Raw genomic sequence first — 17,540 nt, 5'->3', positions numbered from 1 at the left:
CAAGATTCAGATAACAACACTTGTGAGTTCGACTGAGCAATGATCTAACAGTCTTTATATGGTCTTAAACAAGCACCAAGGGCTTGGTATGAAAATCAGAGCAACTTTAGTCAATTATGGATTTTTCAGGTCTGAGATTGATCATTCAATGTTCGTTTGTAGACAAGGTAATACTCAGATGATTATACTTGTTTATGTAGATTATATAATTTTAGTTGGATCCTCAGACTCTCTGTTCTATTCAGTTGTCTCTTCTATGAAAGATTCCATTTTCAATGAAAGATTTAGGAGATTTACATTATTTTCTTGGGACTAAAGCAATGTTTACTTCAAACACTGAACCTTGCAAGACTCCCGTTGCTCAACGCAAGCGAGCTTTTTTATAAGATGGATCTCTGCTGGATGATCCTGCTTATTTCATAAAAATTGTGGGTAGTCTTCAACATCTCACATTAACCAGGCCAGATATTAGTTTTGATGTTAATTATATTTCTCAATTTATGCACCATCTCAAAGATGTTCATCTTCAATTAGCCAAAAGAATTCTCAGATACATAAAAGGATCTCTTGGCCCTGGTACTACTCTTACTGGTGAATATTTTTTTTATCTATAACAACCTATGTGATAGTGAATGGGAATGTTGTTCAGATACTAAGAAGTCTACTGCAGGATATTATATCTTTCTAGGTTCTAATCCAGTTGCTTGGTTTTCAAAGAAACAACCTACTATATCAAAATTTTCTAATGAAGCATAATACAAGTCTCTTGTAGTTGCTTCTTCTGAGATTAAGTGGCTCTTTTATCTACTGCATGAGTTACAGGTTCCTTATCAGTATCCCTGCTCTATTTACTGTGATAATATTGGAGCAGATCATTTAGCAGATAATCTAGTCTTACATGCCAGGACAAAGCATGTTGAGGTTGACTATCACACAATCATAAGTTTAACTGCCACTAGTTTCTTGGTGGTCAAATACTGAAAATCGAGGGTCTAACAAACACACCCAATATTTCGTTCGACAATTTGTATGGACTAACTCCAATGTAATTCCGTGAGAATCATCTAGATAGTCAGACTCAATCAAGGAAATATATCCAAGAGCTGTATCTCTATTTCTCAATAAAATCTGCAATTGAACAGATAGAAACCTGTGAGCCCAATTGATATGAGAAATGACTTGAACGGTATCAAAAACGAATTTTCAAGTGTCAATCAATTACTACCCAACAAACAAGGTCGGATTTCCAAATTGATTGAACTATGCACAACCTGTGATATTCAATTATATAAACAAATATAATGCAGAAAAGAAATAATACAGACACCAAAAATTTTGTGAACGAGGAAACCGCAAATGCAGAAAAAACCCCGGGACCTAGTCCAGATTGACCACCACACTGTATTAAGCCGCTACAGAAACTAGCCTACTACAAGGTATGTAGTATGGACAGAAAAGATCCCTAACCAATCTCACACTGATCAAGGTATAGTCGCGTTCCTTACGCCTCTGAATCCCAGCAGGACTCTACGCACTTGATTCCCTTAGCTAATCTCACCCACAATTAAGAGTTGCTACGACCCAAAGTCGAAGATTTTATAAACAAATCTGTCTCCCACAGAAATGTCTATTCTGATAGATAAATCTGTCTCCCACAAAAATACATATGAAGTTTTGTTCCGTCTTATGATAAATCAAGGTGCACAGGAACCAATTGATAATCCGGTCTTATATTCTCGAAGAACAGCCTAGAAATATCAATCACCTCGCAATAACTTAACTATATGGTAGTAGAACATGTTATTGTGGAATCACAAAGAATGAGACGAAGAGCTTTATGATTACTTTTATATCTTACCTATCGGAGATAAATCTCGAGCAAATCTTAGAGAAGATAGTACTCAACACGATAAAACAAGTAAGATCAAAATACGCAACTACAGATAAAATAGTTGGATCTGGCTTCAGAATCCCAATGAAGTCTTAAAGTCGTTAACCTATAACGGTTTTTAGAAAAAACCTAGGTTAAAGGAGAATCGACTCTAGCCGCGACTAGTACCACAGAGGCGGTGTGGGGATTAGGTTTCCCAGTTGCTAGAGTTCCCCGTTATAAAGCCTTTCAAATCAGGGTTTGCTGAGGTAGCTTAGAAACAAAGCATTCCATATTCACCGTTATATGAGAAACTGATTTAAGATATAAGCTAAGTTTGCTTGAAACCAAAGAAATATCTCTCCACCGTTAGTTAGTCTAGCTTGTCATACACAAATAAAATATACTTTCTGTTAGAGCACTGCTCGGTCGAACTTGCACGCGTTGCTATCTTAATCTTGTTGTAAAGTTTAGTTTCCAAAACTAGAAGTCTTGATTTCTAGTCTACTTATAGCTATGTCTCGGATTAGGATGAAATGTGTAGTTGAGCCTTAGACTTCACGACGTTCATCGATTGAAGATGAAGAACTACTAAGGGGAGATTGTGGAACTTTATCAACAAAAGGTATGTGGAGACTTAAACTCATCTATCACTCAAAAGTCTATTTCTATTCTATCTCTTATTGAGACAAAAGTCGCATAACTATATAGACTTCATATTATACACATTTGATATTTCGAGTTGAGTTTAACTCGCTTACATATTTCTTGAAATATGTGTTGGAAAGCTTTCTCTTTAACCAAGTTAATTTTTATTCTTGTCGAAAGTCAAAAGATGATCATGTAAAAATCGCTTGGTAACATTTTACATGATTTCGTATTGATCTATTGATCACTTGAAAATTGCTTTGAAGCAAATAGTTTGTGTGAGACAGCTATTCTCGTCTTCCAAGAATGTTTCAATGATTAAGATGGAGTTTAGAACAATTAACCATTGATTGGATATAACACAGTATGCATACTTGTATGCTAACTGTTGCAAGTTATTCCAAGTCCGGGAACCATAGTATGCATACCCATATGCGTACTGGTTGGTTAGTTGAAAGTCCGGGAACTTAGTATGCATACCCGTATGCGTACCGGCGTAATATTTCAAGTCCGAGAATTCAACTGAGTTTGGTGATGTACGAAAGTATGCGTACATGTTCGCATACTGGCAAACCCATACCAAGTCCAGAACTCTAAGTATATGTTATTATTGCGGTAACAATAATAACATACTTAGAGTTTGGTTGTCTCCCTTCTAAAACTTTACAGTTGTTATTATTGCGGTAAAAAATGTCATCTTGAGAGGAGATGTCGTTTTCACTTACGGAATGAAAAACTTCATAAAAATCTTATCTGGATGTCTAAGGAAGTAATCAAACCGGTTTCTCATATTACTGGTCTTAACTGTCCAACTCCCAGACAAGAAAAGTGATGTGATGAGCCAAGTCTTTCCTGTAAAGATAACACAACGACTTTCTAAAAATGTAAAAAGAATTGTGTTATACGGAAAAATGACTGCCTTGTTGATCCAGTGAGCAAGAAAACTTCTTCAAACTTTTCTTCGGTGACTAAAGGAAGTGTTGGATCAAAAGTGTCAATCGTTCCTGAGTATATTCATATCAATAATCGTGTTTCAGAACGAAAGACCAATATCAATAGACTCAAGCGCATCATTAAGAAGGCAAGGAAGGTAGCAGCTTCAGGTATCTCTTGTTCTCCTCTTGTTTTTTCTCTTGAGACTAATCCTATTGACTTTTCTGAGGATTTTCAATAAAGAAAAAAGGAAAATTTCAATACCCTAGATGAGTTATATGCTCATCAAATTACAACTTGACTGCTTACAAGTGAGCATCCTCTTTGAGACCGTGTGAGGATGCTCATCATTCTCAAGAAGCTCTTCTTCTTGAAATAGTGGTCTTTGTTATATCCGTTTTTTTTGGTGAATAATAAAATGATCATCTTACTGTTGAGCCTTGCTCTAATATTTTTGATCAATAACTGTTGACAATATTCTCTTTGTTGCTTACATTGAAAACCCTCGTTTCTCTTCCTTATGACAGTTAATCTGTTGTTTCTAACAATTACCTTGTTCTCACTTCTGAGCTAAGTTTTTCTATCAGTAGAATATGTTTTTATCAAAACATATTTTTAGAAAAGGAGGCTCCATTGGCTTGTTGGTTTTGAGTCTGGCTCATAACCACGGACGTTTGTGTATCCGACCCTTACCGAACGTAAACAAGTAACCCTAGGGTTTCCATATGAAGCACTCATATAAATGTATCATGGTTTTCCTCTTCTCTTGATACATACACGTTATGTAACTTCAATAGTTCTCTTGAATTTTTGTGGTGTACACAATGGATGGATGCAAAAAGGAAGACAAAGATGAAAAAGAGAAGGTTATTGAGTTTCACGAGAACCCTATTTTGATAACTTGATATCATGCAGTTGATCATGAAAACAAACTTCCAGTTCAGATGACATCTCAATTGGTGTGAAATCTTCTTCGAGATTTTTGGGTCGTACGTGAACAACTAGAAATTGCAACAAAGAATCTTGAATTTCTGAAAAATGAACTGATGAACTTGTTTGTGTTAGATCTCTGGTTGCTGGTTATGTCTGAAGACCTTCGGTTGCGTTCTTCTTAGGAGTTATATTTCTTAATGTCTAGGAAACTTCTTATGAGAATTTATTCTTGTGTTTTAAGAAGGATAACTAGGGTTTGGAATAGCCTATATTATGATTACACATTGCTATTGCCAACGATATTCATCTTGCAATGTTTTTAGATTTATCTGCTTAAATTCTAAAATTTATTTGGAAGATGATTTTGCAGTATTAATCTTCATTGGTTTTATATATTGCAAAAATTGTTATGGGATATGTGTATTTGTGTCCGTGAACTATGATTTTCCCATATATGTCAAAAGTTAAGCCTATTATGTCATTATGCAAATATTGATGGAAGATAGGATGAACTTTTGATTGCAAATATTAAGTCTATGATATCACTATGCAAATGCTGATGAAAAATAAAATGGATCTTTGAATATTCCGCAGTATTGATCTTTCCTTGATCCGATCTATGTGAAAGTACTGTATGGCTCCGTAAGTTCTCTTATGTTGAGCATTTCCGATTAAATTAATCATAGGTTCTCTTATGGTTAATTTAATTGAGTTTTCTGGATACAAAATTCATGTTTCATGTAATATTTTAATGTCAAAATAAAATCCTTCTTTTCTTATGAAAGTAAGGTCTCTCTTGTTGTTCTTTTGGGAATGACATTTTATGGGGGAGAGTTCTTATTTGAACTTGTGCTTAATTGCCAAATCTTTGTGGGGAGTGTGGCTGTGGAATATTGTATGAGTTTTATTGTATCTTTATAATCTCCTTGATGAATACACTAAGTTTCGACTATGTGAAATCATCGAAACAAAGTTGATATGTTCTCTTTTAGTCATGAAGTATCTCTATGAGAATTTCATTATGATCCCACTAGTTTTCGTACCTTTGCCAATTTATATTTACAAAAAGGGGGAGAATTAATGCGTATTTCACACTACAAATACACATGGTTTACAAATCATAGGGGGAGTGGTTTTCATTGTGAGATGAAGTATTGACTAAGGGGGAGTGATACATATCACCATAGTATTATTGTCAAAGTTGTGATACAATTGAACTTTGATGTTGTGTAATAATACTATGACACTGTATAACAATAATTGAGAACAATTGTTTTCTTATATTCAACAACAATGATGCTGAGTTGAACACGTTCAGAATCACTGGAGTACTTGAACCAAGGAAATCAAGCATTTGGATGGGAAGCTACAAAGTTTATTTATTTTGCAATCCATATGTATTGATAATTTTGTCACTAAAATTGACAAAGGGGGAGATTGTTGGAGCACTGCTCGGTCAAACTCGCAAGCGTTGCTATCTCAAGCTTCTTGTCAAGTTTAGTTGCCAAACTATAAGTCTTGATTTCTAGTCTACTTATAGTTATGTCTCGGAATATGATAGAATGTGTAGTTGATCCTTAGACTTCACAGTGTTCATCGATTGAAGACGAAGAACTACTAAGGGGATCTTGTGGAACTTCATCAATAAAAGGTATCTGGAGACTTGAACTCATCTATCACTCAGAAGTCTATTTCTATTATATCTCCTATTGAGAAAAAATTCGTATAGCTATATAGATTTTATATTATACACATTTGATATTTCGAGTTGAGTTTAACTAGCTTACATATTTCTCGAAATATGTGTTGGTAAGCTTTCACTTTAACCAAGTTCATCTTTATTCTTGACGAAAGTCAAAAGATGATCATGTAAAAATCACCTGGTAACATCTTACATGATTTGTGTGAGACAGTCATTTGATGTAGACTCGGAACGTTTCGTATTAATCTATTGATCCATTGAAAATTTCTTTGAAGCTAATAGTTTGTGTGAGATAGCTATTCTCGTATTCTAAGAATGTTTCAATGATTAATATGGAGTTTAGAACGATTAACCATTGATTGGATATAACACAATATGCGTACTTGTATGCTAACTGTTGCAAGTTATTCCAAGTCCGGGAACCATAGTATACATACCCGTATGCGAACTAGTTGGTTAGTTGAAAGTACGAGAACTTAGTATGCATACTCGTATGCGTATTTGCATAATAGTTCAAGTCCAGGAATTCAACTGAGTTTGGTGGTGTATGACAGTATGTGTACCTGTTCGCATACTGGCGAACCCAGACCAAGTACGAAATTCTAAGTATGCGTACATGTTTGCATCTTAAGTGGGTTAAGTTCTAAAACCGGTTTGTTCAAGAACAAATAGATTTATATATTAAGGAACACAATCTTTTGCAAACCGTGGCTATAATTTTCATGAATTGATTATAGTGAATCAAAATCGATTTTGCTTCAATTGTGTCTTGTATACTTCTATGAGAATATAAACAATTGAACAACTCCATAACTAGTTTCATTTGAGTCATTTAAATTAGTTGTTATTAAGATGAACAAAGTTGATATGAAAGTGTTCATATGGCTAACTTCGGTTAACTATTGTTGAGCCAACTATGTGCACACGTTTGGGTACGGTTACTCATACCTAGATGAAGTCACATTTCATTTGTGTATAACAAGCTAAGTTCGATCTAATGGTTGAAAGATATTGGCTTGACTCTAATCAGGTTTTCATCTAACGGTGAATATTGAATTCTTTGTTACCAAGGTAACATTGATTGCAAACCCTAATTTGAAGACTATATAAGGGAGAACTCTAGCAATTTGGAAACCTAATCCCCGCACCTCCTGTGTGATACTAGTTGCGACTAGAGTCGATTCTCCTTTAACCTAGGTTTTTCCTAAAACCATTATAGGTTAACGACTTGAATACTTCATTGGGATTCTGAATCTAGACCCAATTATTTTCTCTGTAGTTGCGTGTTCTGATCTTACTTTGTTCTATCATATTGAGTACTATCTTCTCTAAGATTTGCTCGAGATTTAATCTCCAATAGGTAAGATAAAAAGTAGTCACAAACATCTTCGTCTCATCATTTGTGATCCCACAATATCTTGTTTCGCTTCCATATGATTAAGATTATTGTGAGGTGATTGATATAACTAGGCTGTTCTTCGGGAATATAAGTCTGATGTATCAATTGGTTTTTGTTCACCTTGATTTATCTAAAGGCGGAACAAAAACTCGTATGTATTTCTGTGGGAGACAGATTTATCTATTCAATAGACTTTTCTGTGTGAGAAAAATTTGTTTATCAAGTCTTCGACTTTGGGTCGTAGCAACTCTAGTTGTGGGAGATCAGCTAAGGGAATCAAGTGCGCAAAATCCGGCGTGGATCAAGAGGCTTAAGGAACGCGATTGTACCTTAATCAGTATGAGATTGGTTAGGGCTCAACTACATTCCATTCTGAAGTTAACTTGTAGTAGGCTAGAGTCTGTAGCGGTTTAATACAGTGTGGTGTTCAAATCTGGACTAGGTCCCGGGTTTTTTCTACATTTGCGGTTTCTTCGTTAACAAAATTTCCGGTGTCTGTGTTATTTCTTTTCGGCATTATATTTTTATATAATTGAAATATCATAGGTTGTGCGTAGTTCAATCAATTAGATAATCCAACCTTTGGTTGTTGATATAAATTGATTGACACTTGAATATTACCATCCAAGTTACCTCTCATATTAATACGGCTCACAGATTTATATCTATTCGATTGCAGATTGATTTGAGAAATTGAGATATATCTCTTGGATGTATTTTCCTTGATTGAGTCTGACTGTCTGGTTGATTCTTTGGAAATATTCTAGAGTTAGTCCATATAGATTGCCTAAACGAAATATTGATTGTGGTTGTTAGACCCCCGTTTTTCACTTTTATTTAGATATGGGTAACCGTACCTAAACGTGTATATTGAGTTGTCTCAATAATAGTTAACCAAAGTTAGTCATATGAATACTTTTGTCTTAATCACATTCATTTAGCTCATCTAGATCAACTATGATGATCAATCAATCATGAAAGATAATCAAATGAATCTAATTTTGTTACATAGAGTTGTTCAATTTTTGACAATCACATAGAAATATATTTGATCCAATTGAAGCAAAATCGGAATGATTCGTAATGTACAAAGTACAAGAATAAGTTCATGAACATTAAGCCACGATTGCATTCCTTATTTCATAAATGTATTTGTTCATGAGTATGTAAACGTACTTAACTGATTTTAGAACTTTCACCACTTAGTTTGCAAACGGGTACGCAAACTTAAGTTCCGGACTTTGGTCTTGTCCAACAGTTTGCAAAAGGGTACGAAACTGTCGTCCCGGACCTAACTCAGGTAGAAACGTCCGCATACTGGTATGCAAACTTGGTTCCCAGACTTCTCAGTTAAAAACCGTTTGCATACTAGTATGCGAACTTGGTTTCCGGACCTGAATCATACCAACACAGTCTGTACACTAAATACGCATCTGTGATATTTTTCCAGACATGGGTTTTAGTTTTAAACTCCCATTTAAATCATTGAAACATTCTTAGAAGACGACAATGGCTGTCTCACACAAACCATTAGCTTATAAGAAATTTTCAAGTGACCGAATGATCAATATGAAACTTTCCAAGTTGACATCAAATGATTGTCTCACACAAATCATGTAAGATGTTTCAAGGAAATTTCCACATAATCATCTTTTGACTTATTATTTAGTTTCCAACAAATAAATTGTTTCCAACTAAACTTGTCAAGAATAATGATGAATGTAGCTAAAGTAAAAAACTACCAACACATATTTCGAGAAATAGATAAGCGAGTTATACTCAGCTCGAAATAACAAATGTGTATGATATGAAAGTCTGTATCGCTATACGACTTTTGTCTCAATAGGAGATATAATAGAACATAACAAATTTTTGAGTGATAGATAAGTTTTAGTCTCCATATACCTTTTGTTGATGAAGTTCCTCAGAGTTCTTCAGTAGATCTTCGTCTTCAGTTGTAAGCGTCGTGAAGTCTAAAGCTCAACTACACAATCTATCCTAGTCTGAAACTCCTATAAGTAGACTAGATATCAAGACTATAGTTTTGATCAACTAAACTTGACAAACAAGCTTGAGATAGCAACGCTTGCGAGTTCGACCAAGCAGTGCTCTAACAAATACATTCATTCTCTGCTTCAAATTGTAGATGTCTTCCCAAAAGGCTTATTCAAGAGTTTATTCTTCAAGCTAAAATCCAAACTGATACATTGTACTAGTCCTCAGTTTGATGGGGGCTTTTAGACCACTCAGTATGGTTGTAGTTAGCATTTCTCTGTGTATTTAGTTTTGCACTTTTGTATCATGTATGAGTCATATAATAATGGTTACTTACTTTACAGCCTGTCTGTAATAGAAATTGTCTCTTCTCTTTGACAGACTGCCACTGACTTTTCCCCTCTTCTTGTATCTGCTACATAAGCAACTTGGTTGCTGGATATAATCTTTGTTCAAATCAATACAATAATTTTGTTATCTCACAATACCATTATTCAGATTAGTCTTTTCAATTCTATTGTGAATCATGTAGATCAAAAAGTTCGCATTCTAAATTGGTTGTATCAGTATGCAATGTATAATGATGAAACATGAGGGTATATATGTCTACCACTTCTGCTATATAAAAATATGAACCTTAATTTGAATGAGTTAATCAAATAAATAATTTAGGGGTTTCTAAAACCCCCCTAAAAAAAAAGAACCCTTACGGGTTTCAGACTTGTAACGATGTCCCCTAGAAGGAACTCTAATAGGCACATCAAACAACTTGGTTTGGTGATTATACACCTACAGTGGGACTGGAAAACCATTAAAATGGATGAGCAAACCCTCAAATAAAAGGTTTTGTTCTTACAGAGTCGATAGGCTCTAATAGAGACGACCGGGTTCATCAAAGACGATTGGTACTTAGTGAGCCGAGAATTGTATCAAACAGAGCCGACTGTTGTTCTACCTTGAGCCGGTCGGTTCATACTGAGCCAACAAGGTCTAGTTACATCCAATGGATATGAATCCCCTTCCTATAAATTGAATTGATTTCAACTCCAAAATGACACCTGCATTGTACACCAACAAATTTTCTGAGAAATGACTCAACCATATATTAATTTAGCTGAATTGATGATGGATAAAGATTTGTCGCACTGTCGAAACTACGTCGTTCTATATCCGGCTAAGGGTACAGAACGATGTCAAAATGGGGTAATGAGTATGAGTTATATCTATAGAATCTTTGATATCTTATGCAATGATACCGGCAACCCCAACAATCGCAGTGCGGCTAGGTTGTTTTGCCGAATCAGAATATAAAAAATGAAGTTGGAGAATTCATGGCTTTGGTTCGGCTAGTTGGTCATTATAGACTGATGGGTGAGACAAATGATGATGTTGTATTGCAAGCTCTAAAGGAATGATGAAGATGGATTTTTTTTTTGAAGCTCATTACGCATTCTTAAAGGGTTTTTTGATATCTCGTTTTTGGTATTAATAAATACAAATACTGCTCGAGAGAAAAGTTATAATTAAGTTACAATTTCATTTCTAGATAAATTAGTACTGATTTCATGTAACAGTTACATTAAATAATATAATTTTAGCTTACAAATATTAAAAATTAAGGATAATTTTAGTTGTTCGGCTCCACTCCAGTTCTTGTAATACGCCCCCTTGCATCAAACTTCCAAACCCACCATAAGTTCCCGCAGATTGAGATCCTTGAGTATCATCTCCTCCCCTACTTTGGTTTCCAAAACATGGACATGAAGGATCAACAATAGACCCGTCAAAGTTTAATGATCTCATATAATCTTGATAACCTTTAGGACCTTCTTCACTTTCCTGGCGATATGGGGATTCTTGAACTTGACGAACTGGAGAACCTTGCACTGGATGATATGGATATCGTGGAACATCAGGTACATGTGTTTCTCGCACTACATCCTGGGAGGATGGAGTTATTGTACGCTGAGAAAAATTAGGACTGAATTTCAATGTATCCCATAACGCGCGCTATTGTTGGAAGTAAATACGTCTAGTTTCCATATCTCTTAACTCCATTTGATTCAATTGTTCGATCAATTTTTCTTAAGTTGCCGAAGTGCCTGTATAAGAAAGAAAGGGATAATTTAACGCTCTCCGACAAGATTAAAAGTCTCAAGTTGCCAACTCAAATCTGGCAAATCAAACCCTGCCGATGAGGTAGAAGATTTCGTTTGTCGTCGAGTCGAAGAAGATGAAGGTCCCGTTGTAGGATAACTGGTGAAAGTTGGAATCACTGGTGGTGCATGTGTTGGAGCATCCAATTTCGGCAATGCACTTCATATCGCGACGAAATCGAAACCATATATGTGTAAAACTTCGCTAAGAATTATCGGCTCTGTAACACTCTTCTACCATAGGTCATACTGATCTTCATCACAAGGGGTGAATTTAGTATCATACCTTTGCCTAGCCTCTTTCCTTTAGCTCTAAGTATTTCGACCCGTACACGGTAGCTATTCTTGGAGGATTGAGTGACACTCCCACTCGACCAACTAACTGTCTAGCACATCAGTCCCCAAAAAAATAAACACCAATGTTACTGATAGGACTATACAACACCAAGCGCTGCAGTGAAAAGTTTTATATCCTTCTGACCGTCTCAGTGTTGTATTCTTCAAAATCGTCATACGACCTCCAAAAAACATTATATTTGTTCCTAATCAACATTTGGGACCTCCACACATGAATGTTATCCAACTCATTCTTTTGTTGTCTTTGCTGCCAATTATCACCTTCATACCTAACTATCATTGGCCAAAATTTCGTCGTGAAGTCGAAAAGTCTTGGTGCACCAATAATATAGCGGACCTCCAATTATAAGTGGCATCCTTTTCCATATCTTGCAACGCCTCTAGCTACCCCACTTGAGTACTTGAGTTTGAGTTTGGGAAAAAACATGAACCAAGTATCCATAAAATAAATACCTTAGCAATTTCTGTATCTTTAGTACGGTCATACCCTTCCATACCAGGATCGTTACCACCATGCAATTCGTTGACTATAAATGTCTTTAAACAGGAATTAGCAATTCCGCTAGCTCTCAAAACTGAATGATTTCGTTGTGTAGTTACTTGTAAGTACAATGGAAGCGCATCTTTGTATCGTTGTTCGGCTAACCAACTATCTTGGTCAAATGGAAGATGATCTCCCGTTCCAGAAGGTATCCCAAGTAGGAAATACAAATCTAATGGTGTTATGCCTAAAAACAAAAAACTATTTATTCATTTCATTTGTAATACTCGTATTGATTGCATAAATATAAATCAAAAGATAAAACATACCTATTTCAAAGTCATGAAAATGAAACGTGTGTGTAGTATACCACCAACGGTCCATCAGTATACCCACCAGTTTGGGAGAATTTTTATGCGCTTTGATATGGTTGAAAGTAAACCAAGGAAATCGATCAAAAATAATTTTAACACCACGAGGAAGTTGGTCATAAACTTTATAAACTTCGTACCAACCACCTTTTGTTTTTTTGTAGAGAACTATCTCGCTCAACCTTTGTCGACAGATGACCTTCACTAATTGCTAATTCTGGACATGTGAGCAGCCGTGCATTGTTATCTTCCTCCGGATCTTGTCCTTTCCCTGGTAAAATTTCACCATGTTTATTTTTAGGTGGTTTTCTATTTCTTTGTCGAATAAAATTTTGAGATCGAGGAGCCATGGTAATTAAATGGGTGTTAAATATGTGTTTGGAAAACTGTATAGAAGATTGAAGAGATGTAAAGAATATTATATTTGAGTTGAAGAGATGTAGAGAAGATTGGATTTGAGTTGATATTATGTAGAGAAGAAAAGAAGTTGTTGTGAGTAGATAAGATTGAAGTTGAGTTGAATTTATAGGGAGTTGGAATGGCCGTTTTTTTTTTGTAGTTGGAAATTTACCGTTGTTGAGCCACACTGAGCCGAGGCTCGTCTCAACTGGAACCGAGGCTCGTCTCAGTTGGGGCCAATTCTTCAAGTTGCTTGTTATTATCCATTTAATTCACATATCCATCGAAGTCCATATCTATGTTGAGCAACAAAAATTCTTGGCGAACCGCCAAACTGGACACTGTCAAAACCTCCAAGACACAAACCCTTTAGTGATGGCCCCACAAAATTGACGCCCTGCAAATTCCCAGGCCATGGGTCCCACTATTTTATTAGTAAGCGGTTTTCATAGAGTTTCCTTTTGGCGGTTCATCTAGAACGATTCTTTGAGCAAATACAAAATCAAACAAAAGTTCTTAGGGTGTAAAAATATATCGTTTCATCTGAGGGTTACTTTGATTAGATCATTTCCGCTGAAGGGTTTCATGCAAATACTTTGATTAGATCATTTCCACACTGAACCGAGGCTCGTCTCAGTTGGGGCCGATCATCGTTTCAGTTGGAGCCGATCACTTCAAAGTGCAACGGTCGAATTTCTTTGTCTCGATAAATCCCTTGTCCACTTCCCAGAATTAACTTTGACCATCCACCTAGCCTGCCAAACCGAGAAATTATATGTGTCCAACTGGACTTTGCTCTAGTAGGTTATCCTCCTGGGGACTGCAGAATAATGCTGCTCGGAAACTTTCTTCCATTGGGTGTCTAGCTCAAAGATGGTTAGTTGGAACCATGACTAGTATACTACTTTATCCAATAAATTACCGGCTACCGACATGAATTAAATTTCCCACGTCTTTGGGTCCACGCGTAATGCTTTCCGGATAGAAAATTCAAAAGTCTTTGTGGTAATTAAGAAATTATTCATAGATCTAAGGCTAATTCACAAACAAATTTTCATATAAGAAAAAATCATCTCAGATTCAATTGGATCTCAAATCAATTTCGTACACAGAAAGAAGAAGAAGAAACTGTAAGAAACAATGTCGTATTTTGGAAGAGGTGGAAGAACAAATGATGATGAAGCAGTAGATGATTTCGATGAATTCGATCCAACACCATATGGAGGTGGTTATGATCTTGCAATGACATATGGTCGTCCATTGGAACCATGTGAAGAAACATGTTACCAGATTTCATCAACATCAACTTCATATGGAGGAGGGGATGATTATTCAAGATCTAATTATTCTCATGATTCTGAAGCTAATGCTTATGGTGAAGAAGTTTGTCAAAATGAGTACAGCAGTTACAGTAGACCTGCATCAAGACCTCATCCTACTTATGGTGGTGGTGGTGGTGGTGGTGCTCCTCAAGTTGTTGAGGAGAAATTTGGTTATGGTGATGATGAAAAACCAAAACCATATGGTCAATCAGGTTACGATGGTGGTAGTGGTGGCGGTGGATCTGCGTATGGAAGGACTAATTATGGAGAAGATGAAAGTGGTGGTGGTGGTGGTGGATATGGGTATCAGAAGAAACCTAGTTATGGAAGACAAGAGGAAGAATCTGGATATCAGAAGCCTAGCTATGGAAGGCAAGAAGAAGAATCTGAGTATCAGAAACCTAGCTATGGAAGACAAGAGGAAGAATCTGAGTACCAGAAGCCCTCTTATGGAAGGCCTAGTTATGGAAGACAAGAGGAGTCTGAGTACCAGAAACCTAGCTATGGCAGGCAAGAGGAGTCTGAGTACCAGAAACCTAGCTATGGCAGTCAAGAGGAGTCTGAGTACCAGAAACCTAGCTATGGGAGACAAGAAGAGGAGGTATCTGAATATCAGAGACCTAGCTATGGAAGACAAGAAGTGGAATCCGAGTACAGGAAGCCTAGCTATGGAAGGCAAGAAGAGGAATCCGAGTACAGGAAGCCTAGTTATGGAAGACAAGATGAGGAGGAAGTGTCTGAGTATAGTAAGCCTAGCTATGGAAGGACTAGCTATGGTGGTGGTGATGAGGAGGAACAACCAAGGAGGTACAAGCAGGAAACTAGCTATGGTGGTGGTGATGATGAGGAACAACCAAGGAGGTACAAGCAGGAAACTAGCTATGGTGGAGGAGATGAAGAAGGATATGGCCGCAAGAAATATGTGAGTTTTCATTTCAGATTACCTATTCATGAAATGTTTACCTGTGCTTTCTGATGGTATGTCTATAGTGCCTGCATTTTTAGTTAGTTACATGACAAAATCGTTGAAATGATCAATACTGCTAATTGATATAAGAATAAGAGGTTAGTGATACCTTAGGCAAACCAACACTTAGGTTTCATAATTCACTCGAATCACTTGTATTTTAAAAGCTTAGAACTGGTTGGTGTTGGGTTTCTTTGTAAACTCTTCAATTGATGAAGCTACAGACTTAGTAAACAAAGATTTAAAGTTTTGATATGCATAAGTAGGGATTACACTGAAACTAACCTTTCATAATTAGAAAATTGCATGACCTGTGGCTCTGTTCATATGATGGTAGTTAAATAACTTTTGCAATCAGCTGTGCGTTGGAATTAGATCAAATTTTTGTTGCTTTTCAGTTCTTGTGCAATGAACTATTGAAGCAAGATTGCCCTGGTTATTCTTCTCCTGGTGCTTTAGTTACATAGTTTGAGAATGGAACATCGTCTTCTTCCCATTATATCAATGATCATTCCACGAAAGCCAGTACTTAAAGAGTCTTAGGAGTTGGGGACCTTTCTTATTAATATTCGATGTTACTTTCAAACGTGCTTCGGAATTTAAGCTTTGAAGATGTATGCACATTTTATTGATATTGGATTAGAACTGTATTTGATCTTCACTCTTTCTAAAAATGCGTACTTTGATTGTGTGTTTATAACTTGATGAGTTATGGTACACCTAAAGAAGAAATAAAGATACGATGTAATCAAATGCTTTCGGCTTTTTACATGAATCCACCGTGGTCATTAGACTGATAACAACCTATACTTGAATTTACGTCGTGGTCTTTGTTGTCAATTCTCTGTTCCGTTCTTCTTCTTTATATCCTTTGTTACTAATGTAGTTTAACTTCCCTTTCTTTCTGTTACTAATATAGTGTTTTGTACATGAAATGGTTAGGGAGGAAACAAATCTGATGAGAACGACGATGATGATGATGAGGAAAAGGAGGAGCGTCGCCGTGGGCACCACCACCGCAAGCACTATGACGACTAAGTGGACTTAAACAAAGAACCACCACCGCGAGCACTATGACGACTAAGTGGACTTAAACAAAGAACCACCCGACCATTTACATATAAATGAGCTAGGGATCTATACCCTGGATACTAAATAAATTGCGTTGGTAATTGGTTCTTTGATATTCTGCTTCTAAAAGATTCGAAATTGATGTTTGTGTTTTCTGAAAACTGTTTTACTTTTCAATAATGTCCTGAACTTATTGGGCTCTTGTGTATTTTTTATGAGTGTTGTTCACCTTTTCTTAAATGAATGAGAATGAAGATGGCACTATGTTGCTGTTTCTTTTGATAAGCTTAATTTCTAGGTTCTGCACTGAATTGAATGTTTGTTCTTTATGAAAGGAGTATAGTGAGTAGACCTCTGCCACTGATCTTGCTCATCTTTGCCAGAAATACATCCTAGCTACACTTTCTACTTTTGGATGTGCTCTGCTGCTATTGTGCTATTGTAATAAGAACTGATACAGAGAAAAAGCAAAGGTTTTATCACATTCTTCAGTAAGAGTGATGGCTTAATGAGTCTTTTCTTCATTTCCTCAGTGCTCATGGTCTAAACACACTGGGAGCTAAATGGGTGTTGGTGGAATAGTTTTGGCATCTTTCACGATATATGCCTCCGATACAAGCATTTTGAGAGGCTGGAAAGAGCGGGAGGGATGCCCCAGTTTTGGTTTACTATGTAGTGTAAAAACTAAGAAGTGATGGTCGCTGTATGGATTTCTTGGAATCTATTCTTAATTGCTTCTTTAACTCTCACTTTTGCGAAATATTACAGGTCTTTTGGGTAGTTGTTTTTTAATTTCAGTTTTTGTAAAACATTACAGGTTTTTTAGGAAGTTTTTCTTATAACTTTCCTAGATACTGCTTTAAGCTAACAACTGAGGATGAGATCAGTCTTTAGTTTGTAATTTATCCAATCCAACATTTCTGCCTTTCTATTTGC

General features: G+C 36.2%; 1 protein-coding gene across 1 annotated transcript; it reads left to right on the top strand.

Annotated features, from left to right (window-relative positions):
* The first annotated feature begins 14,328 nt into the window (after positions 1 to 14,328).
* On the top strand, positions 14,329 to 16,891 carry LOC113283105 (uncharacterized protein At5g39570-like). The gene is made up of 2 exons (XM_026532259.1): positions 14,329 to 15,488; positions 16,476 to 16,891. The coding sequence occupies exons 1-2, from the start codon at positions 14,385 to 14,387 to the stop codon at positions 16,569 to 16,571; spliced, it is 1,200 nt and encodes a 399-aa protein (XP_026388044.1). The 5' UTR covers positions 14,329 to 14,384; the 3' UTR covers positions 16,572 to 16,891.
* The last annotated feature ends 649 nt before the right edge of the window (positions 16,892 to 17,540 follow it).

Source organism: Papaver somniferum, chromosome 5 (assembly GCF_003573695.1).
Source record: "Papaver somniferum cultivar HN1 chromosome 5, ASM357369v1, whole genome shotgun sequence".
Classification (NCBI taxonomy): domain Eukaryota; kingdom Viridiplantae; phylum Streptophyta; class Magnoliopsida; order Ranunculales; family Papaveraceae; genus Papaver; species Papaver somniferum.
The sequence above is the reverse complement of the archived record's forward strand: the minus strand, read 5'-3'. Positions and strand labels throughout refer to the sequence as shown.